General features: G+C 36.7%; 2 protein-coding genes and 1 long non-coding RNA gene across 6 annotated transcripts; 1 reads left to right on the top strand and 2 right to left on the bottom strand.

Annotated features, from left to right (window-relative positions):
• Window positions 1-3,587: 3,587 nt before the first annotated feature.
• LOC136825044 (endothelial lipase-like) lies at window positions 3,588-16,036 on the bottom strand. 2 transcript variants are annotated; one of them, XM_067081096.1, is made up of 9 exons: window positions 15,778-16,036; window positions 13,171-13,429; window positions 12,595-12,749; window positions 10,493-10,590; window positions 9,404-9,557; window positions 8,533-8,646; window positions 5,743-5,863; window positions 4,883-5,057; window positions 3,588-4,341 (listed from the first exon to the last, which is right to left on the bottom strand). In XM_067081096.1, the coding sequence occupies exons 1-7, from the start codon at window positions 15,806-15,808 to the stop codon at window positions 5,826-5,828; spliced, it is 849 nt and encodes a 282-aa protein (XP_066937197.1). In that variant the 5' UTR covers window positions 15,809-16,036; the 3' UTR covers window positions 3,588-4,341; window positions 4,883-5,057; window positions 5,743-5,825. The 2 variants fall into 2 exon arrangements, with proteins under 2 accessions (XP_066937197.1, XP_066937199.1); XM_067081098.1 differs by lacking the exons at window positions 3,588-4,341; window positions 4,883-5,057; window positions 5,743-5,863 and having other exon boundaries at window positions 8,538-8,704; window positions 15,778-15,937.
• Window positions 16,037-17,990: 1,954 nt separating this feature from the next.
• LOC136825040 (pancreatic lipase-related protein 2-like) lies at window positions 17,991-24,044 on the top strand. 3 transcript variants are annotated; one of them, XR_010849228.1, is made up of 9 exons: window positions 17,991-18,218; window positions 18,526-18,676; window positions 19,007-19,161; window positions 19,451-19,548; window positions 20,408-20,561; window positions 21,113-21,225; window positions 21,785-21,905; window positions 23,079-23,309; window positions 23,820-24,044. XR_010849228.1 is itself a non-coding variant. In XM_067081092.1 (9 exons), the coding sequence occupies exons 1-9, from the start codon at window positions 18,188-18,190 to the stop codon at window positions 23,890-23,892; spliced, it is 1,065 nt and encodes a 354-aa protein (XP_066937193.1). In that variant the 5' UTR covers window positions 17,996-18,187; the 3' UTR covers window positions 23,893-24,044. The 3 variants fall into 3 exon arrangements, 2 of the variants coding, with proteins under 2 accessions (XP_066937193.1, XP_066937192.1); XM_067081092.1 differs by having other exon boundaries at window positions 17,996-18,218; window positions 18,529-18,676; window positions 23,138-23,309; XM_067081091.1 differs by having other exon boundaries at window positions 18,001-18,218; window positions 23,138-23,309.
• On the bottom strand, window positions 20,935-23,087 carry LOC136825043 (uncharacterized). The gene is made up of 2 exons (XR_010849230.1): window positions 22,392-23,087; window positions 20,935-21,980 (listed from the first exon to the last, which is right to left on the bottom strand). It is a non-coding gene; the product is annotated as an uncharacterized lncRNA (long non-coding RNA).
• Window positions 24,045-24,542: the final 498 nt, after the last annotated feature.

The following is a 24,542-nucleotide window of genomic DNA, read 5'->3' as shown; positions in this document are numbered from 1 at the left end:
TTGGCTAGGAATTATCGATTCCCTGCCCACCACCAACCAAGACCCTCGCCCCGTGACGTCACGTACGTCCTCAACTCTTAAGCATGCGACAAGTCTTTGAAAGATGTCTCATTAAACCTGCCTAGTTAACTTGTTATATTTCCCAGCCCAAGGAAAAAATTTAGCCCATTTTCTTTTTCTTGGGGAATGAAAAAATACACCTGCTTTTTTCCCCGATTTCTGGACGATGTCGTTATCGTAATTATCAGTTTTTTTTTTCAGGGTTGTCCGTGAGTAAATATCAGATAAGCCTGCAGTTTCACCTTCATGACCTGACCTCGTGAAGGTTCAAGAACTGCAAAATATTTCTGGAGGATATTTTATAGCTTCTTATGAAGTTCAATTGACTTAGGTTATGGAATTCAGTTACGAAATGGCGGCTAAAACATTGTACCAACTCGTTTGAACGGATTATTTTATTCTGAGCTAATAAACCAGTGAGAGAGAGAGAGAGAGAGAGAGAGAGAGAGAGAGAGAGAGAGAGAGAGAGAGAGAGAGAGAGAGAGAGAGAGACGAAATGAAACCTAGCTGGTCAAAATCGCTTAATACCTAAAGCAGAATCGCCAGGTCTGTTCTCGGCACGCGAAATCGTCTATTACAATCTGCATGTCCATCTAGATCTTAAGAGCTCTGAACATTTGCAACATTTACCCGAGAATAAGTTCAAACTTTTAGCTGGTCCTTCTTGCGTAGGAGTAGTAATTGGGCAGCAAAAAAAAAAAAGGGTGTTACTTTCTTTCAATAAAATACTTTATGATGCATTGGCATGCAACATTGCGCCTTTGTCATTCGAAGTCTTTGCAACACTGCCTCTTTTGAATGTCATTCGAAGTCTTAGCAACATTGCCTCTTTTGAATGTCATTCGAAGTCTTTGCAATGCTGCGTCATATGAAGTGTCTGCAACATTGCCTCTTTTGAAGTCTTTGCAGTGCTGCGTCATTTGAAGCGTTTGCAACATTGCGTCATTTGAATTACTTGCAACATGGCGTTTTTTAAGTCTTTGCAACATTGCGTCACTTGAAGTGCAACATTGTGTCATCTGAAATGTGCGCAACTTGCACGTAATAAATACCAAGGGACTTTCCTTTTGTGTTATGACTGCATGTTTCACTTTACAGAGGCCGATGGGACTAGCAACTAATTGCCTCGTCTAGACCAGGTCAGAAAATAGCAAGGTATGAAATTATGATCATCCTTTGCGGTACAAAATTTCTTCGTTATTTATCTTTACATATAGAAAAAATATTGAGCTCCAAAACATACTTGAGATGGTGACGACAGACAATTGGCAGCTATCGTGAATATTATTATTTGCCCTGGAAATCTAATTGTATTGGTCTTTGAATAAGAAATTTTTCTCGTCTAGAACACAATTTAGTCAAGTTTGTTTTTCATAACGGTGGGAAAATATTATCTTACAACAGACAAAGATCTGTCACCTACTGTATAAGAATACGAGGCCAATGATAATAAAATTAGCTTGACAGATAATCAGATGATTGTCAATCTGTAGAAAAGTCGGGCAAAGGTACAAATTCCTTTAATTTATTCACCTGCATGCGAGCATTAATCGATCACATTTAAAATTTAACAGGAATGTGGGTGATATTATTCACTAAGAACATAACAAGAACTTGCAGGTTACTAGAACACTGTGTTGCCACGCCTGCCAACATCGTTCTAGTTTTCTTAGATCCAAGGATCGTATCCTCTAGTTTTTAACTTACTAAGATGTAAAGCTGACTGCAAAGCACCCATATAATTCTACAATACCTGTAGCTCTTGCTCATTTTGGCAATTGTTAATCTACGCAAGGACTCGTACAATCCTACAGTACCTGTAGTTCTTGCTTATGTTGGCAAGTTTTATTCTACACTAGGACTGGCTCAATTCTACAGTACCTGTAGCTCCGGCTCATATTGATAATTATCAATCTATATAAAGACACTCATACAATTCTACAGTGCCTGTAGATCTTGCTTGTGTTGGTATTTGTTATTCTATACAAGGACTTTTATCAAATTCTACGGTACCTGTGGCTCTCGGTCATGTTAGCAACTGTTATTCTACAGACACTTACACTAACTGTCCATAACAGCTTTCAACAGAACTTGGGATTGTGATGCAAGCGGCGACTCATTCAATATCAACTTCACTGACCATGTCCGCCGGGAGGGGCAACGGGTCACAGAGGTGTCTGAGAGCCAACATAGTGAGCGAGTGACTATCTCGAGTCGTTACCTCATTCTTGACTAATTTTTTTTATACTGTGACAGGTAAATCGACATTAGGAACGCATTACAGCCCAAGTGAAAATTATTCCTTGGCATGAAAAAAAATCGCAATAAATTGTGAGATATCATACTAGTATTAATGCTATACATTATCTACATCTATTAATGAAACTAATATGACGCCTTGGTGATAGAGGCTTGGAATTAGCAAATGTTCTCGTTACATTGTTATTTTAACTATTTCAAAATCTTAATATACTTCGAGGTATTGTTTATCATAAGAATTTCAACGCAATAAAAGTTAGTATTATTAAATAATGAACTTCTGAAGTATGAAGCCTCAATGATAGAAACCTGTAAACAGCAGCTATTCTTGTTTCATAATTATCACAATTTCCACTTTTTTCAGTTACCTTAGAATTTCGTCCTATTTTCCCGACAGATTCTCTGCTCTATTGAAACACAAGAAACTCTGCAGGTAGCCTAGATAGTATCCCCTAAATAAATAATACCTCATCAATTTTCCTACAGCACTTTGGGACAACTGTGGCTTGCATTGTTAAGTAACAGGAACCATGAAAGGCTTAGACACTCCCATAACCTATTCATGAGCACAAGGGAGTCATGAAAAGGCCTATTTCAGCCCACAACACTGCCAGTTGTCTGACACTTCTGTTTATGGCTTGGTGACATGGCAACGAGAAACTATGTAAGGATAAATTGATAAATTAGTCATCTGGTGTGTGCACAATAAGTCTGAACAGATCACGTGTATATTAAACTTGTACACATTTACAAATAAACCTTCAAATGTTGTAATGGAACCAACAAACCAGTTTAAGTCAAAACGTTACGTAAGTGGACCATCGCAGAAACCTAGCAATTAAAGCATTATTCGCGTTTGTCTTGGAAGGTTAAGAAAAAATTCACTAAAACAAGTTAAAAGGAATTTATTCACCTAAACTTAAGCTGCCTACATTGGCTTTCTTCGTAACCTCTCTAAAGAAAAACTGATCTCGGACAAAAAAAAAAAAAAGTTTGTGCGACTAACCAACATACAGATCTTATCACTATACGGGTTTTTTCACATACTAGTGACACTACCTCTATAAAATCTATCAAGAGTGTAGCAGATTGTAGCAGATTACCCCAGTGTTCCTTATAGCACAACTCACTTTTTGTATATCTGCCCAGAAAAATCTTAAGTGACTAGGCCATCTGTAAAGTGTTCCTGTTCAGTAGTGTTTAGGTCAACTGCGAACTGAAATCGCAACTTTTTAGGTACAAAAGTATCGGATAATTAAAACCTGACGAAAATTTTTATTCTTTAATTTTCAAAACTGAATTTCGTTAAAATCTAAATCTTTAAAAAGAGTTAATTGACTAAAAAGTCGTTTACAAAGGATTTACAGTGTTTTATTTACATCCAAAAGAATATTACAATTATAAACTTTAAAATTAATACGTACCAATAAAAATTCAACATTTTTATAAGCGGATCCCTTAAAATTAAAAGGAAAAAACCTTGACGCAAAACATCAATGTTGGACCAAATTAAGATTTTAAAACTCTTGAATTAAAATAGATTAAAATAGAGATCCTCTCAATTAAAATTCCAATCAAGCTAAAAACTGCAAAAATCTGCTGTTAATTCCGTATCAATTAAATTAAACTAAAACAAAAAGTAGCTTTCTATGAATATAAACAACGCAAAAGCAGTCTGCAAATAAGTTCACAAACAAGAAAAACTTTGAAATCTAAATTTACATAACCCTTAACTAGTCTAGAAGCGAGCCTCATCTACAATTAAAGTTAACAGTTTTAAATGACGTTAAGAAGGGTTAAATTTTACAATGTACCTTTCAAATAACAAGCCCCTGTTTGACAAACGTCCGCTACTAGCGTTTCCGAAACTGCCAAAAAGGTGGCTGACAAAAATTGACCAAGTGAAAGTTTTGCCTAATCTTGAAATTTCGAGAGGCAACTTTCGTCATGTCTCCCTACTGCTGATCGCCTTGAGCATATGGGGGTTCTGCCCGAGTCCTCAGGTAAAAAATGCCATGCATGCTGGAAAGTAACAAAAAAAGGCCCTTTGAAACTATCTAAAATGCAAGATTAGCAATGTCCCCACTCCGGGATACACTTTGATTTCCAACCGAATTTCCAATCAAGACCATACCATACATATAGACAAAATCTGGGGCGGGCAGAGAGAGAAAGAAAGAAAGAAAGAAAGAAAGAAAGAAAGAAAGAAAGAGAGAAAGAGAGAGAGAGAGAGAGAGAGAGAGAGAGAGAGAGAGAGAGTGTTTGGGGACTAAGAAACTTCTTGTTTAGTAGTTTAAGACTTGAATAAAATCTGGACAAGACCGATATAAAAGCGTCTACATCAGCTTCGTAAAGCAATCTTATCTCCGCCACGAAGCAGGGTCAAGTTAAAAAGAGTAACTAATTTTTTCTGCACTAAGCCTTGTTTCTGACGCTTTAACAAAATTGCACACGGAATATAAAAGTTCTGATAAATTTTTAGTTGCATCAGCGTATAAGGTCAATGGACATCGTAAGAGTTGAAAAAAAAAAAAACTCTAAACTTGACCTTTCAATCACTAACCTCTTTTCGACGTGGAAACCCATATGGGGGCAGCCTAGTGGCCCACAGGCGGTGCACAGGCCACTGGCGAAACACTCATAATCGTGGCATGGCCACGCTGTGAACATTTGCTGGGGTTCCAGCGCTGTTATGCTTTCAACCCAGAAGTCTGTCACTCTCGCGTGGCTGCAGTTGTCTTCAGGAGCGAGAAAGGAGGCTATCAGTATTCAATTATATAAACAAATTTAAATATTTAAATACTGAGTTGTCGAGAATGGAGAATAGAATATAGAATTAAGGCCAAAGGTCAAGTGCTGGAACCTATGAGGTTCATTCAGCACTGAAACAAATTGGCAGTAAAAATGATGAATCAATTGTTAGGAGAGGATGAGGTAATTATGAGCAATAGTTCCGCATCATTTTCGGAAGTTACGTTAAAACCTGTGAAATAGCTAAAAAAATTTTTTTTTTTTGCTACAGTATCAATAAAACTGGGGTAAACCCTTTCAACCACCCAACAATCTTGGGGACCACAGATGGGAACTGGGGGTTTTGGGTGGGGGAGGCAAAGTTAGGGAAAATCACTAAAATGAGTAAAATATCGGTTAAAATGATGTTAAATTGAAAAAGGCTGTGGTGGAATGCTACTTCACAGCTTATCCGCATTTTAAAAGATTCTTGGCAAGCTCGTATGTTCTGGCAAGAGGTAATATCTGTATTCAGTGTAGAATATAGGTAGTTGGGGCTTCACCCCACACCCCCCTTCATTGTATTTCCGGTCACCAAAGGAACCAAAGTATGATGGAAGTTAGGTTAGAGAGAGAGAGAGAGAGAGAGAGAGAGAGAGAGAGAGAGAGAGAGAGAGAGAGAGAGATACTTACGCATCAAGTCCTGCCAGTCATCTAATATTGTCGCATTCCCACTCAAACATCCAGGCTGGTGTCTTCCCCCATTAGGATAAAAATCAGCGTGGCCCACAGCTTCGTACAGACCATAACAACCCTGAAATAGAAAAAATATTTAGATGAAAGATCTTAGTGACTGGGATGAAAAGTAAGCGGGGCTCCAGCAAGATAATCTAATTTGAAAGGCTGACCTGCCATTAATGAGGGTAGAACGTATGTACTGTCTTGGTAACATGTAAAATGTGAATTTCTACCATTTTGTACCAGTCCTATGAAGGTGGCTCAGCAATAAAGCTGACACCAGTCAGGATTTACAGCAGTTTTTCATTGCTTCCCTGTGGTGTTCCATCTATAAATCACATGTTTAAATCATGTCGTTCCATGGCCATCATATGGTAACAAAGGGGACAACTTGCTCTAAGTAATTTATCGAAGTAAGAATTATTGCACCTACTGTAATACATGACATTCAGCCTAACAGAGAACTACCCCCTAAAAAGATTTGAGTTAAATGCCCTGTGTCTATACATAGAACAAGTTTAAATGCCTGCCCTGGGTCTATGCACGAAACAAGTTTTAATCTCTGCCCTGTGTCTATAAATGAAAAGTTTTCAATTCCTGTACTGTGTCTGTACATGAAACAAGTTTCAATGCCTGCCCTGTGTCTATACACGTAACAAGTTTCAATGTCTGCCCTGTGCCTATACATGAAACAAGTTTCAATGCCTGCCCTGTGTCTGTACACGAAACAAGTTTCGATTCCTGCCCTGTGCCTATACATGAAACAAGTTTTGATTCCTGCCCTGTGTCTGTACATGAAACCAAGTTTCAATCTCTGCCCTATGTCTATACACGAAACAAGTTTCAATGAATGCCATGTGTGTCTACACACAAGTTTATGTCTAACACACACAAGCTTATGTCTAACAAGTTTCAATGCCCTGTGTCTATACACTAGTAGTTTCAGTGCCCTGTGTCTATACACTAGTAGTTTCAGTGCCCTGTGTCTATACACTAGTAGTTTCAATGCCCCATGTCTATACACTAGTAGTTTCAATGTCCCATGTCTATACACTAGTAGTTTCAATGCCCCGTGTCTATACACTAGTAGTTTCAATGCCCCGTGTCTATACACTAGTAGTTTCAATGCCCCGTGTCTATACACTAGTAGTTTCAGTGCCATGTGTCTATACACTAGTAGTTTCAGTGCCCCGTGTCTATACACTCGTAGTTTCAGTGCCCTGTGTCTATACACTAGTAGTTTCAGTGCCCTGTGTCTATACACTGTTTCTGTGTCTACACTAGTTTCAGTGCCCTGTGTCTTCAGTGCCCTGTGTCTATACACTCCCCTGTGTCTATACACTAGTAGTTTCAGTGCCCTGTGTCTATACACTCGTAGTTTCAGTGCCCTGTGTCTATACACTAGTAGTTTCAGTGCCCTGTGTCTATACACTAGTAGTTTCAGTGCCCTGTGTCTATACACTCGTAGTTTCAGTGCCCTGTGTCTATACACTCGTAGTTTCAGTGCCCTGTGTCTATACACTAGTAGTTTCAGTGCCCTGTGTCTATACACTTGGTAGTTTCAGTGCCCTGTGTCTATACACTCGTAGTTTCAGTGCCCTGTGTCTATACACTCAGTTTCAGTGCCCTGTGTCTATACACTGTAGTAGTTTCACTCGTAGTTTCAGTGCCCTGTGTCCACTCGTAGTTTCAGTGCCCTGTGTCTATACACTCCCTGTGTCTATACACTCATTAGTTTCAGTGCCCTGTGTCTATACACTAGTAGTTTCAGTGCCCTGTGTCTATACACTCGTAGTTTCAGTGCCCTGTTTCACACTAGTAGTTTCAGTGCCCTGTGTCTATACACTCTAGTTTCAGTGCCCTGTGTCTATACACTCTCGTAGTTTCAGTGCCCTGTGTCTATACACTCGTAGTTTCAGTGCCCTGTGTCTATACACTAGTAGTTTCAATGCCCTGTGTCTATACACTCGTAGTTTCAGTGCCCTGTGTCTATACACTAGTTTCAGTGCCCTGTGTCAAGTTTCAGTGCCCTGTGTCTATGTCTTTCAGTGCCCTGTGTCTAGTAGTTTCAATGCCCTGTGTCTATGTCTTCAGTGCCCTGTGTCTATACACTAGTAGTTTCAGTGCCCTGTGTCTATACACTCGTAGTTTCAGTGCCCTGTGTCTATACACTAGTAGTTTCAGTGCCCTACTATACACTAGTAGTTTCAGTGCCCTGTGTCTATACACTCGTAGTTTCAGTGCCCTGTGTCTATACACTAGTAGTTTCAATGTGTCCCACTGTGTTTCAGTGCCCTGTGTCTATACACTAGTAGTTTCAGTGCCCTGTGTCTATACACTCGTAGTTTCAGTGCCCTGTGTCTATACACTCGTAGTTTCAGTGCCCCGTGTCTATACACTCGTAGTTTCAGTGCCCTGTGTCAATACACTCGTAGTTTCAGTGCACTGTGTCTATACACTCGTAGTTTCAGTGCCCTGTGTCTATACACTAAAAGCTTCAGTGCCCTGTGTCTATACACTCGTAGTTTCAGTGCCCTGTGTCTATACACTAGTAGTTTCAGTGCCCTGTGTCTATACACTAGTTTCACTGCCCTGTGTCTATACAAGTTTAACTTTGACCAAAAGTTAAATAAGACGTTGCAGTTTTTTTTTTCTTCCCGCGGCACAAATTCCGCACAGTCCTGTACACTGTAAACATGATTCTGGTTGGTTACAAAACGTACATAGAAACCACAGTGAACTCACCAAGACGACTTCGTCCGCTGTTTGAATGGATGATATCTACATAGGCTGCTTGCGACTTGTCAATACGGTTGTCGGCATCCTTAAAATAGAACAGGGGTCCTGCAGGATCCAGTCCTGTTAACAGTTAGGTAAAATATGATTATTACCCAGTCGGGTCCTGCAGGATCCAGTCCTGTTAACAGTTAAGTAAAATGGGTTTACTACCCAGTTTGATCACTTAAACTGAATTCAAGAACAGTCACCTGGTATAAATCATGTCCTGTGTGCAATATTTACCTTTTTATTCTATGTTAAAAGAAAATGCGGATACAGATTATTAATTATCTTTAACCGCTAAAGCTTTGAATAGAAAAAATTGTCTGAATATATCTTCACACATGTTAAATCTGAGACAACTGAAACTGAGATAACTGATATCTTTAAACATTAATTTTGAAGACTAACAAGCTTGTCTGAATATATCATTTGGGATAAGTAACAATATTTAAATTCAATAAACATCCATCTAGGTCACGAAAAATTACCTCCAACTCTCAAATACCACAAGTTTTCATGATGGTCAGAAGCAATCTTAAACTGAGTTTGTGTATGATTATTAAGCTAATCTTGAGAACTTCTGCAATAAAAACACTTTAGGAATGGTTTGGGTGGAGCATACAGAAATAAACTAAACTAAATATGTAATCTCAACTGTCAATCATCCCGACTTGGCATATTTTCATAACTGATGATTCGGGGTGAAAAGCAAAAATCAAATGTCGTCATACACCCTCCGCCTTCTCTCATCAACAGAATTTAGAACCGCGGTGTGACCTAACCATTCAACAGGGCAAACGAGGGCTGTCTAGCCCCTTCTAAGAGTTGAACTCACCAGTGATTCTCCCTATCTGGCCACATCTGATGTACTTCCCAGTGAAGCCGGCTGCGTGGGCTCCAAGAGAGTGCCCAGTGATGTGAATTTGAGAAGCGAGTAAGCCAGTCTGTTCGTTTAGCCAGTCTATAAAGCCAGCTGTGTAGTTGGCCACCTGAGAGAATTGGTTAAGCTTATTAACATTTTTTTAAATTCAAAATATTGGTAAACTAGTACACAAGTCTTGGGCTTATGCCAAGAAATCCTGATAAAATCAACTGCACACCATGTAAAGAAAGGACCCTTAACTTGGTAAAATTTGAAAAAAAAAGTTACTCAAAGTTTTTGTAAATTCTTACATTAAAAACTAGTATGGAACGTTAGAAAAGAAGCTGAAAATCGAGTGCACAAATGTTTTAACAAGGACTCCTAACTTGGTAAAATTAGAAAATGTTTAAATTCGTTTACACAACAAGTCTGGGTCGCTTGGAAACTGAACTTTGGAAACTGAACTTATTAAAATCGACAGTAAACGAGACTGAACTAAAAGGTGCAGGTGGGCCGTCCTTGAAAATACCTATTGTGTAAGTTTCAAATTCGCACGATCTTCACAGGGGAAAAGATTCGACTAATGTATTTTCAGCCAGATCTTCAGATTTAAAAATATCTACTGGGAAAACTTTCACCCTTCAGAAAAGTTTTTCTTGAAAAGTATCCGTAGGGAAAGTTTGCTCTTTTAAAGTATTAAGGAAAAAACTTGATTTGGGAAAAAGGTTACTCTTGAAAGTACTTAAGAAAAAAAATTGACCTTGAAAGTATTTTTAAGGGAAACTTTGTAACTTGAAAAAATGTGCCCTAGTTTTGTCCTTTAAGGAATTAGGGAAAAAGTAATTGGGAGAAACCTTTGCCCTGGAGATTTATGGAAAATGATTTTTTGAATCTTTAGGGGAAAAAAGTCTGCCCATTAACTAGACCGGGAAATTAAAATCTAACTGCCAAAGGAGTCCCTTTTAGACATTGATTAGGACGTTAAACTATGCTATTTCAAAGGTAAAAAAGAATATCAATGTCATGAAGAAGGACAAATTATAGCAGCATTATTCCACAAACCTTATATGAGTTCATTGCGGCTTCTCTGTACCAAGGGTGCATTACTAGAGTCCACCAATCGACAGAAATGACGTTACATTGTTGCAATTCAAGTAAGGCTGGAAAGAAAAACTGGTTTCAAATTAACAGTACAAAGCTGTTTTCAAATACAGTATAAAAACTGGCTCTAAATACAGTATAAAAACTGGCTCCAAATACAGTATAAAAACTGGCTCTAAATACAGTATAAAAACTGGCTCTAAATACAGTATAAAAACTGGCTCTAAATACAGTATAAAAACTGGCTCTAAATACAGTATAAAAACTGGCTCCATATTCAGTATAAAAACTGGCTCCACATTCAGTATAAAAACTGGCTCCATATACAGTATAAAAACTGGCTCCATATACAGTATAAAAACTGGCTCCACATACAGTATAAAAACTGGCTCCATATACAGTATAAAACTGGCTCCACATACAGTATAAACAGGATCCAAATACAGTTTTTACATCGGCTCCAAACTATCCAAATAAATTATAAAAATTTCAAAAACATTTTAAAACTGGCGCAGCCAAATACAGTATAAAACTAGTTCAATTATAAAACTGTATAAATGCACTGTAACCAAAACTATTCAAATAAAAAACTGCCAAATGCAGCATAAAACTGTATTCAAATATAAATTGGTTCCAATGCAGCATAAAACTATAAATTGGTTCCATATACAATATGAAACTATCCAAATACATAAAATTTCTTCAGCATAAAACTGTATTCAAATGCAGCATAAAACTGTATTCAAATGCCTAAAACTGCTTCAAATATACATTATAAAAAAACTGGCTTCAAATACAGTAAAACTGAAAATGCAGTATCAAATGCAGCATAAAACTGTATTTAAATCGGCTCCATACAAATGCAGTAAAACTGTACATAAAAAACTGTATTCAAATGACTTCAAACTGTATTCAAATATAAAAGTCTTCAAAAACATTTTAAAACTGGCGCCAAATACAGTATAAAACTGTCTTCCAATACAGTATAAAACTGTATTCAAATGCAGCATAAAACTGTATTCAAATGCAGCATAAAACTGTATTCAAATGCAGCATAAAACTGTATTCAAATGCAGCATAAAACTGTATTCAAATGCAGTATAAAACTGGCTCCGTATAGTGTAAAACCCGACTCCAAACAAAGTGTAAAACCCGACTCCAAACAAAGTGTAAAACCCGACTCCAAATAAAGTGTAAAACCCGACTCAAAATAAAGTGTAAAACCCGACTCAAAATAAAGTGTAAAACCCGACTCCAAATAAAGTGTAAAACCCGACTCAAAATAAAGTGTAAACCTGACTGTAAAAAACCCGACTCAAAACAAAGTGTAAACCCGACTCAAATAAAGTGTAAAACCTCTCAAACAAAAACCCGTGTAAACCCGACTCCAAACAAAGTGTAAACCCGACTCCAAACAAAGTGTAAAACCCGACTCCAAACAAAGTGTAAAACCCGACTCGAAATAGAAAACCCGTAAATTTAAACTGGTTCCAAATGCAGTATAAAACCACTCCAAATAAAGTGTAAACCCGAAAAGCAACCCGACTATAAAACCACCTCCAAAACCAATATCAAACTGCCTCCAAATGTAATGTAATAGTAATGTGAAACTGCCTCCAAATGACACTAAGAAAACAGTATACAAAAAAACGAGATGTTTGCTGGATTACCCAAAAAGTCAAAAAAAGTAAAAAAAACCCGACTGTTTCCTGACTCCAAATAAAGTTAAACCCAAAAATAAAGTAAAAACTAAATGTGAAACATTCCTAAAGTTTAAACCCGACTCAGAAAACCCGACTAAATTACCCGACTCAAATAAAGGAACTGCCAAATGCAGTAAAAAAGTAAATTGTAAAACTTAAACTGCCTCCAAATGCAATAATGGCTTAACACCTGAAAACAGTATTCATGTGATTTAACATTCCTTTTTTAGTCAGAATATGACTCAATAAAGGCTAACTTTAAAAAGTAGAAAATCTGTAAAAAATTTAAAAAAAAATCCGTAAAAAAAAATATATTCTGTACCAATGATGATTATTCATACAATTTCCAAACAATCCTACCTGTTTTGGCGTGCAAGATCCACGTGTTCTTTCCATTGTCGTCGAAACCATGGAAGATAATGTACGTGGGAAATGATGGGTCAAAGGGCGAGAAAGCCAGGTTGGTCAGGTTTCCTGGCTGGAGGTTATAATGGTCATTATCACCTGTGTTTGACCTGGAAAGAAATGGGATTTGTTGGGCAGAGAAATTATAATTTATGACCAAAGACAAAATAACAGCTATTAAGTCAAGTCTAAAACTATAGCCTTGTTATGGTACAAAGGACGTGACCAAAATTTTCAAAATATATTTATTTTAAAACCTCATTCAGAAGATTTACACCAAATCTATCAAACTGAAAGCATCACTAAGACATCACCAATATCCTTTGGCAATAATATTTTATTTGCAGTTTAAACAAAATTGAATGAAATTAAAACATGAAACATGAAAAATTTGTTTGCAGATCGTATTAATAAAGTGGAATAAGATTAAACTCAGATAAATTCAGGAGGCCAGATGACACTAGAAGTAGCTTTATAAACACCCTGCAATACCCAAGATTAGCCTTGCCCTGGGGAGGATTTAACACAGACCTTGTCCACAGGAGAAACTTGACATCGTCCAGAGTACCAAGATGCCCTAAAGTTCTGTACAAGTCTGGCACTCTGAAACTTTTCTTGAAGCCAGCTTCAATACCAAAGAAGCTGGCGACGTCATCAAGGTGGAATTCAGTGGTAGGGTAGTCACCAAGGTTGATGGTGGGGACTCTCTTGCCAAGGCTGATGGTGGGAAGTTGCCCGACGTTGATGGCAGGGCCTTCGCCAACTACGTGCCAGCTGGCTGGAGCAGTTGCTGAAAATTGGTGGGAAAAGTCTTAAAATAAAGATTTCTGAGAAAGACTTTTTATTGATAACTACAGATAAGTTCAGATGGAAAATTTCAAGCAGACTGTTTTACCAGTAATGTGGCCTACATAAAACTTTCTCCAGATGTTTAAAATAACTTCAAATAAGATTGAAATTTAATTCAAAATTGAAAAACCATTACCAAACTCTCAAAGAATATACCTCAACATGTACAGGACTACTTGAAGCCAGATACTTTTAAAATGTCAAGCAGGAAAAACTATTTTAAAAACCTTGCAAAGCATCATATATAGTTGTGTGTATATATATATAGAGAGAGAGAGAGATGGGGGGCTGGGCTACATTTTCTGTCTAATACATACCACTTTTTTGTAGCCACTGCCTAAAGGCATCACTAATCCTGGTCAGTACTAAGAGAAAAAACTTAAATCCACAGATAACCTTACTATAAGCTGAGCAAATATTGCAGTGCGCTCTTGTACAGACAAATATGATAAACGTCTTTGAAAAACAGCCGTTTCATGAGCAATGGAAACTGAACACATACTGTTTTCCACTTAACCATTGTCTGCTAACCATAGTCTGCTGCTATACCATACCTAACCAGTCTTACTATAAGCTGGGTATAAATTGCTGTGTGCTCTAAACAGACAAGCAATGGAACACGTCTTAGAAAACAGCCGTTTCGTGAGCATTTGAAATTGAACATCTGTATATTGTTTCCAAGCTAACCCACATTCGGCTACTGTCCTATCTAACCAATCTTGAAACTCCATGACTGAAAGGGAACTGCCACCCTACTGCTTGCAATGTCTACGCTGAAAATACCAAATTACGACAGTTTTTATTTAAAAATATTACAATATCATAACCCAATCTGCACTTAAACGGGATAGAAGTCATGTGATTGCTACAGTTAAAATTAAGTAAATATTAAACTTTCACAACAATAATTCAGTGATTCCATTCATCCTCACTATACATTTAAGTTGTAAAGTTTGGTTTCTTTGCGAAATATTAAAGTAATCATGGATTTTTATGTCACTGATATTGAAAATTATATAGTTATATATATATAAAAAAGACAGAATTCTATGAGTATTGGTATGAAAAAAATTCTTCGTGGAATAAAGAGCAAACCTCATTAGTGTGATATACATACATTCACATAAGCTGCCTTCGTCATTTTTCTACACATTCCCATTCTTAATAATTCTAGTAGTACTCCTCCATACCCTCTCATGAGGTGGTTCCTAAGCTCTTTGAGAAATAACACATGCGCACTTCTATTCTAGTGATTTATGAACTAAAATTATCTATAATGGTGTAACTCTCGTTTTGGTTCCCACCTCAATCCAGAGACCCACTGGGGTCACACCCTATTTGAGGAATTATGAAACGTAGTCTTCCCTCTGTGATATATTAATAGGACTGAACATGATATATTGACAGTTGCGCTATGAATCAATTGTTAGAAAAGGATGGGAGGTAAGATGAAGAATATGAATGAAGACACAGTAAAAGGTATGAAAGGGGTTGCAGCTAGGGGCCGAAGGGACGTTGCAAAGAACCTTAAGTAATGCCTACAGTACAGTGCACCGCATGTTAAAATATTAAACACATGAAGGCTAGGCCACGTCTGAATCACCTTTGCAAGTTGAAATATTCAACTTATAAAGGCTAGGCTACGTCTGAAAAACCTTTACATGTTAAAATATTAAACTTATAAAGGCTAGGCCACGTCTGAATCACCTTTTCAAGTTAAAATATTCAACTTATAAAAGGCTAGGCCACGTCTGAATCACCTTTACAAGTTGAAATATTCAACTTATAAAGGCTAGGTCACGTCTGAAAAACCTTAACATGTTAAAATATTCAACTTTGGGATAGGCCACGTCTAAATCACCTTTGCAAGTTAAATCATTCCCCTTATAAAGGCTAGACCACGTCTGAATCACATTTGCATGTTAAAATATTCAACTTGTGAAGGCTAGACCACGTCTGAATCACATTTGCATGTTAAAATATTCAACTCATGAAGGCTAGGCCACGTCTGAATCACATTTGCATGTTAAAATATTCAACTTATGAAGGCCAGGCCACGTCTCAATAACCTTGGCATGTTAAAATATTCATCTTATAAAGGCTTGGCCACGTCTGAAAGTACAATCAAATGTCAGTGTTTTCCTAATTTGGATAACATTGAGCCCAAAGTAAAACGATGAACGAGAGAAAGAGGCATAACAATATCCTTCGAATTTATAGCACTTCCAATAAAAGCAAATGGTTTACTGAAAAATAAACCTAACAAAACTCCAACCACAAAAATCTTACCAGCCAGGACGATAAACCAAAACCGTAGCATTTTGAAGACGGTCGACCAACCGGGAACATAAAATCCACAAAAATCACAAAACTGCGTCTATCTGACGCCGTATGTCTTCATACAACTGACACGAAACTTGTGTATTATGGTATCTTTCATAAGATGAGACACAGGTTGAAGAAGGCGAATGAGGATTGGTCTGTTTACTAAACTGGCTCGTTAATTGTTGTTTGTGTTTTACAAGCATTAAGGGTCTCGTTACGTATTAAGAGAAATATTTTTTTCGACGGGTGGGGAGAATCTTCAGGGATAAACTGGTAACTGGAGGAATTGTTTGTATCAGGAAATATACTCTAAAAAGTGACAGCAACAAGTTAGCACTAATTGTCTAGAATTCATTATTAAGCCTCAACGTAAAAACTTAAAAGAAAAGATTGAGCAAACTCTAATAAAAACCAGATTATAAAAAAAAGTCTAATAGTGCCTGAGAAAGGAGAAATTACGTTTAATTCAAGAAGATATATACTCTAAAAGGTTACATTAACAAGTTATTATCAGTGTTTCAGAATTCCTTAACACGCCTCTGTGTTAAGGAACTATCGAGAAAAACTATCGAGAAAAATTTAGAATAAAAACCAGACATAAAAAAAAAGTAAGTCTAATAGACCCTGAGAAAGGAGAAAGTTATCATCAATATTTCAGAATTCCTTAATACGCGTCTACGTAAAAACAAAATTAAAAAAGCCAGAAAATTTAAAAATGTCTAATTGTGTTTGAGAAACTTACCGTATGCTAACACTTCTATGAGAATTTGACAACATTACACATGGTCGTGTTTAAACGCCTGGTCATGAGTGTATAACATTCTTCACGTTGTGTCGAATACAACAGACAGAAACAGGTGATGTCGAATTTTAAAATTATTACTATTAAAAAATACTCGTACTAGCACGAGTCTTGAAAAGGAGAAACCAATCCACAGTTATGTATGGGTATAGACATTTTTTTAATATATTTGTACCCATACAAAACTGTGGAATGGTTTCTCCATTATATAATATAATAATAATAATAATAATAATAATAATAATAATAATAATAATAATAATAATAATAATAATAATAATATTATTATTATTATTATTATTATTATTATTATTATTAGTATTACATTCTTAGAAGACCTATCTTTGGAATTATTATTATTATTATTATTATTATTATTATTATTATTATTATTATTATTCAGGCCTACGCTAAAACGTAAGTTTTAAATACAATTGTACAAAATCTTATAATAACCTTTGAATTAGACATTCTCAAGACTTGACGTAAAGATGATGAAGTTTGGAAAATTAAATTGAGAGAGAGAGAGAGAGAGAGAGAGAGAGAGAGAGAGAGAGAGAGAGAGAGAGAGAGAGATCCCTGATCAATGAAGAGGGTACCAAGAATTCCCAGTAGCTTGATAACTTACCTAGATTCAGAATGAGAGAGAGAGAGAGAGAGAGAGAGAGAGAGAGAGAGATGTAACTTGTCTTCTATCTCGCGCTCTCTCTCTCTCCCTCTCTAACACGCACACACAACGTTCGATGCTACAGGAAATGAGGAAGAATCCATACCGTATTTCTTCGGGCAATGTCCCACTTGAACGCAAAATGTGGAAAGTGGTGGACTAGTTACCTAGTTACGATGTGTAAAGAATGACTGATTGACTGAAAGTATTCTAGCGTCACAAATTACCAGGGTCACTTCTCCCGGGGTACGCAAAAATATCGACACATTGTTTGGGAAGCAGTTCATATTTCCCACTGGGATTTTGTTTACATAAACAGAGCTGAAGAAATTTGGGTACGAAAAGCTTTTCAGGGACAAGATAAATGTTGTTATTCTCTCTCCTCTCTCTCTCAGAGATAATAATTTCCCACATATCATCCACTTCAAATTGTTCTCTTTACAACTATCTCTCTCTCAAAGAAAGATAATAATTTCCCACGCAGCATCCACTTCTAATTATTTTTCAACTCTCTCTCTCTCTAATGAGACTGCTTTATCATACTCCCTCAGAACCCTGTTTACGTCTTTGCCTCATTTTATAAAAACTGTTTTTATAAACAGCACACGCTGCTACATCTCAGACCTCTATATATTCTTTATCAGAACAAAAATGCCACAAAATACTATTTTCCTTACTCAAATCAGCCCTCAGCTCCTGCGATTAACTGGCCACTCGACTGTCAGTCATCTCTATATATCTTTAGCTGAGTGATTCACTCGCTGCTCAGTCTAGGTTGGTTACTCGTGTGAGAGTGAGAGACTGAGAGGTAGAATCTTCTTCCCTGGTCGGTGACGAGAACATAAAACACCAACTTCTTCCTCTCCTTCTTGTTAGGAATCTGAAATAAAAATCGATTTGATTCGATGCTTCGTTTCGCTGTTCTCGGCCTGGTGGGTAAGTAGTTTCAAAAATCTCTTTTTTCGTTTCTAGAAACAATTATTTTTATTCAAAGCGTCCATCTTTGCAGAGGAAGAACTGAATACAGAGTATTTTTGACAAACTGTATTTTTCTGTATCGTTTGATGTTTAAACTCTGTGTCGAAGTGGTTTAGGTACATACTGTAAGCTGAAAGTTTCAGGACGAGGGTTTCTGATACACGTGTAGCCCACAGTATGATAACGTTTGCTTACGTAGAAAGCGACTTAGCGACAATCAAGAAACCTTTGAACTGGGTTTATCTAACCTTACTAAATTCCTCAGCAGGAGTTGCACTTGTCGTAACAGTGACCAAGTGGCGCGCAGGTGTCCCAGCTGTCGAAAAAAATGAGGCAAATAAAGAATATCGACGAGCGGAGCCCGATGATGGCCACCTGGGTAATTTGAGTGATGTCCGATTCTTATTGTGGACCAGGTTAGTTAATCCGCTCTTGAAATATCTGAGATTATTATTTATTTGCCGTGACATAAATAACGTAGCCGTTTACGTTAAAACAACCTGTTGATTAACGATCTTGCAGGGGAAAGTGTTGGCGTTTTTCTTCATGAGTTTCCTGACAAAAGTTTTCGCATACAAATCTTGAGTTATATGGGAATATTTCGTATCTATTTATGTCAAATATCAGAAAAAAACAGTTGTTTAAGTTTAAATAAAAACTGTAGATTGACAATCTTACACAGGAAGGTACTGATACGCCTCAATTAATGAGATAAAAAAGATATTTACGAAAATCTTTTATCACAGGTCTAACCCTGGCGATCAAGAACACTACCGCCTTCTGCCGGGAAATCTCACGAACTTGAATGAATCGCCGCTGGACCCTTCTCTCCCTACGCATATGATGTACCACGGATTCAACGACCACGGAGAATGTGGCTGGATTAGGAGGGCTAAAACAAGTCAGTGAAAACACACACATATATATAAATAGAGAACTTTTCCATTTTTTTATTAATAACTATATAAAAACATTAAACTAAATAGACATTTTTTCCTAGCATGCTTAAATAAACGCTAATTTTGATTTAAATACGTGAAAATAATATGATATGTATATATATATATATATATATATATATATATATATATATATATATATATATATATATATATATATATATATATATATATATATATATATATATATATATATATATATATATATACATATAGCACACATTCTTTCAGGCTTATTGAAATTGTATAACTGCAACGTCATCTCGATAGATTGGCAGACTTTAGTTCCCAGCCCTTGGTACAACTTGGCATTTGAAAATACGTTCAAGGTTCGTATGAACGCATGCTGCTGTTTTGTGCTGAGAGAGAGAGAGAGAGAGAGAGAGAGAGAGAGAGAGAGAGAGAGAGAGAGAGAGAAGAGAGAGAGAGAATCTGAAGAGGTCTATTACAAATCCAAAAGAGCCCATTCAAGTAATCTGCGCCAATTACACTTGAAGAATTCTTTTTATGTTCAATAAATGCTCTCTCTCTCTCTCTCTCTCTCGTGGCATAAATAATGTTGCAATGCAGTGAGCAACGTAGTTATTTCGGATCAAGAATGTCCTCATCAATAAGGAAGTTCATCCTTGAGAATAAAGCAACGACAGTGAACTTCCAGTTGAGGCTAAAACTTCTCTCTGCGTATAAATAATGCTCTACTTCAGAGAGACCTTGCGGTCTCAGAATTCGAATTTTCTTGTTTACCAAGAAGACCATCCTTTAGGATAATGTCATATCTATGGTTTAATAATATTTATGTATACTAAATCTATTTCTTGTCAGTGAACTTTGTTTCTGAATCTTTGCTTTACAGATCCATGTTATAAAGAATAATAACTACTAGAAAATCGTCTCTTGACTCGTGACATTCATTCTCCTGATTCTTCTGTGTTTACAGATTGCCAACTTCACAGCTAACCTGATTTGATTTCCTCTTTCAAGGAATTCAACTGTCTCTTCTTATCCTCTTCAGTGTTTACAGATTGCCAACTACATAGCTAACCTGACTAATTTCCTTTCAAAAGAAATTAACTCTTGTCTCCTCTACTTCTTTTCAACGTTTACAGATGGTCAACTAAACAGCTGACTTAATCGATTTTTCATTTCTCACGGAATTAACTTTGTTATAATTCTCTTCAATATCTACAGATTGCCAACTACACAGCTGACCTAATTGACTGGATAAATACAGAAAAGGGTCTCCAGCCATCTCAGATACACATAGTCGGTCATTCTCTCGGTGCCCAGGCTGCTGGCTTGACAGGCAAGCGTATCAGGTCTGGTCAGATTGCCAGAATCACGGGTAAGATATATAGCAGAAATATTTTTCATTACTGTGGAAACTGACCATCTTTACTGCATAAACAATGCTTCGTAATCTGTGTGACGATAACGGTTATAGATTAAAAGTTTTCTAAATTATCATTACTAGTATTACTGTCTGCAGTCTGCTGTTTATAGTCTAGGGGCTGCAGAGAGGGGGAGGATGCTGGTACACGGTGTATCATCCCAACCTCTCTCTCTCTCTATCATCTGTTGGCATCATCCAGGGTTCTTCTCAAATTTTTAGCTTTTCTGGGTCTTTTTCTCATGACAACAACAATAATAATAATGACTATAGGCTGTATCACACAGATCCTTTCTTGTCACTTAGTCGAGGAAATTATACAAACTGGTCTAGAGGTCTAGTAAATTTCAATTTAATTATCAGTTATAAATTGATATCTAGGAAATAGTATTGTGTAGTATTCAAAGATCATATTTACAATCTTTACCTTTCCATTAATTTGTTATATTTCTTGCCCATCACATCTTGGTTCCTGTAAGTTTCTTCTTTGCTCTTCTAAAACACAGGTTTAGATCCTGCAGGACCCCTGTTCTACGCAAAGGACTCGGAACATCGCATCGACAAGTCGGACGCTGGTTTCGTGGACGTCATACACGCCAACGGCGGCTCGATCCTTGATGTAACGTATGGGATGATTTACAGATGAGGAATTCTGGTTACAAGGCTTTGTTTTGACTTCTTCCGAGGTGTAACACGAGCCTAATACATTTTGCTGTATGGGCAGACATAGTTGGCGCTCGTCAGTTGCTGTTTTATTATTATTTTGAGCCTTATGGATTAAAATGTCTTAATAATACTGATAAAATACCAATAATTTCGTTCAACTTAGTCATTTTGTCTGTTATAGATAGCAGAGAAGAAACTCGTGCCTAAAACATTTTCTTTTATGGATGTTGTCAGTTATTGTTTTATCATTTTTTTTAACCTAATCGATTAAAATTTCCTATTAACATTGATAAAACACCAGTAAGTTCCTCTAAGTTACTTTTTCTATGCAAGACAGCAAAATGAAACTCGTACCTAAAACGTTTTCTTGTATGGGCAGACATAGCACATAGCTAGCGCTTGGCAATTCCTTTCTATTATTTTGAGCCTTATCAGCTAAAATACACTGATAATACTGTAGACAAATCAGTATAGTCTGGATACGTCTCTGAAACGGGTCCCTGTCCCTTCAGGGCTGCATTGCACTATTCGAGCCCGTAGGACACGTTGACTTTTTCCCCAACGGGGGACACCACCAGCCGGGATGCGAAGTCGTCAATGGCTCCATCATAGACGACTGGACGGATCTCTTTGGTGAGTAAAGGATATTAAACTTTCTTTGAAGTGCATAGGCCAATAGGACTAAGGAAGCCATGTCGTGCTCTGTTACTGCACAGGAGCCGTGGAAAGAAAGAAAAGAGATAAAAGGTGTTTCTACCTGTTCATGAACTTTCATCTCTTTAATACAGATATTTTCAATTACGAGAAGGCATGAGGTACCCTCTTGACCTTAATCAGAATAAATTTTAAAAATTCATTTTAGGTTGAAGTATTCTCATAATAAAAATAATAAAATGATTCTCAATTACACAAATCAAGTGACATGAAATACAGATTATAATAAATCTGAATGTTTAACTCTTATCCTTGTCACTGTATGATACCCCGACGAAATATATAAAATGTAGCGTGTCTTGAAGGCATTTTGAACAGGATATGAATCATAATGTGAGAAAATTGAAGAAGTTTACAAGAATCCTTGTACTAAGAAAATTGCCTGAATTGTTTTAGAATACTCACCTTTGGTAAAACGATGCTTACCATAGTAACCGACATTGATGAAAGGAGCAGCAAAATTCACCATAAAACCAGAACGTTTTTCTAAAAAGTCAACATTCATGAGTAAGCTGCACCCAACGTTGAACTTAATGTGCGTGTGTTTGATTGTCAGAAATTAAGAAATCTGTAGTAGAAAGTTTTCTAAAATTAGCAGATAAAATTTTTCCTGTTACCTCTGAAATTTAAAACACTGTCTAAAGATTTATTCACTTTTTTTGTACACCCTTTGATATGAAAACCAATAAGAAATAGACCTATGTTCACTACCTTTGAAGAAGAAATTAACATTCAATGTTTATATCTGAAGGCTTTTTCACATTACAGTGTGATCTTTCATCACTTCTTTAAATGACACACGGTATCTTGAGGAGAATTTCTACGGTTCTTAATTCCTGTAGCTTCATATAAGTTATCAAGATTCAACACGTAACTGTACAGATCCTATAAATACGTATTTCGTTTAAAGTAGGCCTACAACACCATTCCATTTCTGAAGTCTTTTTATTATTACAGTGTGATCCATCACTTCTTCATTTGGTACACATTATCCTAAGAGAATTTCTACGGTTCTTTAATCCTACAGCTTCATATAGGTCATAGCTTCAAGACAAAACTGTACAGGTGCTAAAAACAATTATTTCCTTTAAGGTAGGTCCACGCAATCGTTCCATTTTCGACTTGGAGTTGACATCTTCTGCAATCCACAGAGGGATGCAGCCACAACAGGGTGACAGCCCTTTGGGTAGAAAGTATCTCCGCCTTCGACCCCGGCAGGGTGTTTAAGTCATGGCCATGCTCCGATTACGAGTCCTACATGGATGGTCTGTGCCAGACTTGCGGGAAAGGTTGTCTTGAAATGGGATTCCATGCAGCCCAGAGGTCAGTCTGTTGTATGATACCTTTCAGTCTTCCTTAGTGCTTGTTGTTTGGGTGGTACGTTTGCGTAGACTGTAATGTGTTCATGAAAATTTTAGGATAACAGTACTTCAACTCAGGAAGCCATGATATATTTGTAGCCTTGGTTTTTACTAAGAGATTTTTATGCTGATGGATGATCCTTTGATAAACATTTGACTGATTAAAAAGAAGTCTGTTTTCATTAATTTTGACTGGATGATCTGTCCTCAATCACAAACTGTAGGCTTACTATGTCTCATTTTAATAGTTCCATGCAGTCATTGAAATATTTATCATTTAATTATAAATTTGGGGGGAGACCACTACCAATCGAAGAACTGTTCTCCTCTTGGACCGGAAAATAAAAAAAACACCTAAAAGTTGGATCATGTTACTTCTTTACAGTCTTGAGTTTACATTTTTGTTCTAAAAAATATCACATTTTACCTTGCTCCTACTAATGTTCTTTCACGTTTCGATTACACCCTTCAGTTTACAGGGAGAATACTTCCTAAGAACCAACGCTGAATCCCCATTTGCACGAGGTGACGAACAGTCCAGCTGAAATGAAGACTACTTCTTCTCAACTTAATCCTTATTTGAGGTCAGTTTTCAAAAGGAGCCTTTTCCAATTGAAACAAAGGACAGTTTGCAGTTCCAACGCAATTGGAAAAGCAAAATTATATTTTTATGAATAAATACAAAAATATCATCAAACTAGAGTTTTTTTCTGAACAGATGACAAACATTACGTTAAATTTTTTTTTTCTTTCATGTCCTCTCTCTGCTCCCTTCCAATGTATAATCTTAACAAGGGGACAATTGTCCTGGCTGCATTGCTGGATGTATTCTATCTGCAGGCAGTTGCAGTTGTTTGATAAAGTTTCACTACACAGTAGATTCAAAATGAATAGCTATTATTACGCTGTGATGAAAATTCACATTGAGTAAGTTTGTCTCAAAAAACATCCTTGTTGCGTAGTTCTTTTATTTCAGTAAAATCTAAATTCCTCACAAACATTGACAGAAGTCAGGTATTGAATTAAGTTGTCTTAGTACGTATAAAAGGGCACAACCTTTACTAAAAGTAATGATGACATGTAACATTCATGAACTATTAAAAGGAATTGCATAAATAAAAGTATATTGTATTAACAGAGAACATACATTTGTATATTAATGGCATACATTTACTGGAATGTATCTGAAACTTAT

The sequence above is a fragment of the Macrobrachium rosenbergii genome, chromosome 36 (assembly GCF_040412425.1).
Source record: "Macrobrachium rosenbergii isolate ZJJX-2024 chromosome 36, ASM4041242v1, whole genome shotgun sequence".
In the NCBI taxonomy this organism is placed as follows: Eukaryota; Metazoa; Arthropoda; class Malacostraca; order Decapoda; family Palaemonidae; genus Macrobrachium; species Macrobrachium rosenbergii.
Note: the sequence above shows the minus strand (reverse complement) of the source record. Positions and strands in the feature narration are given on the sequence as shown.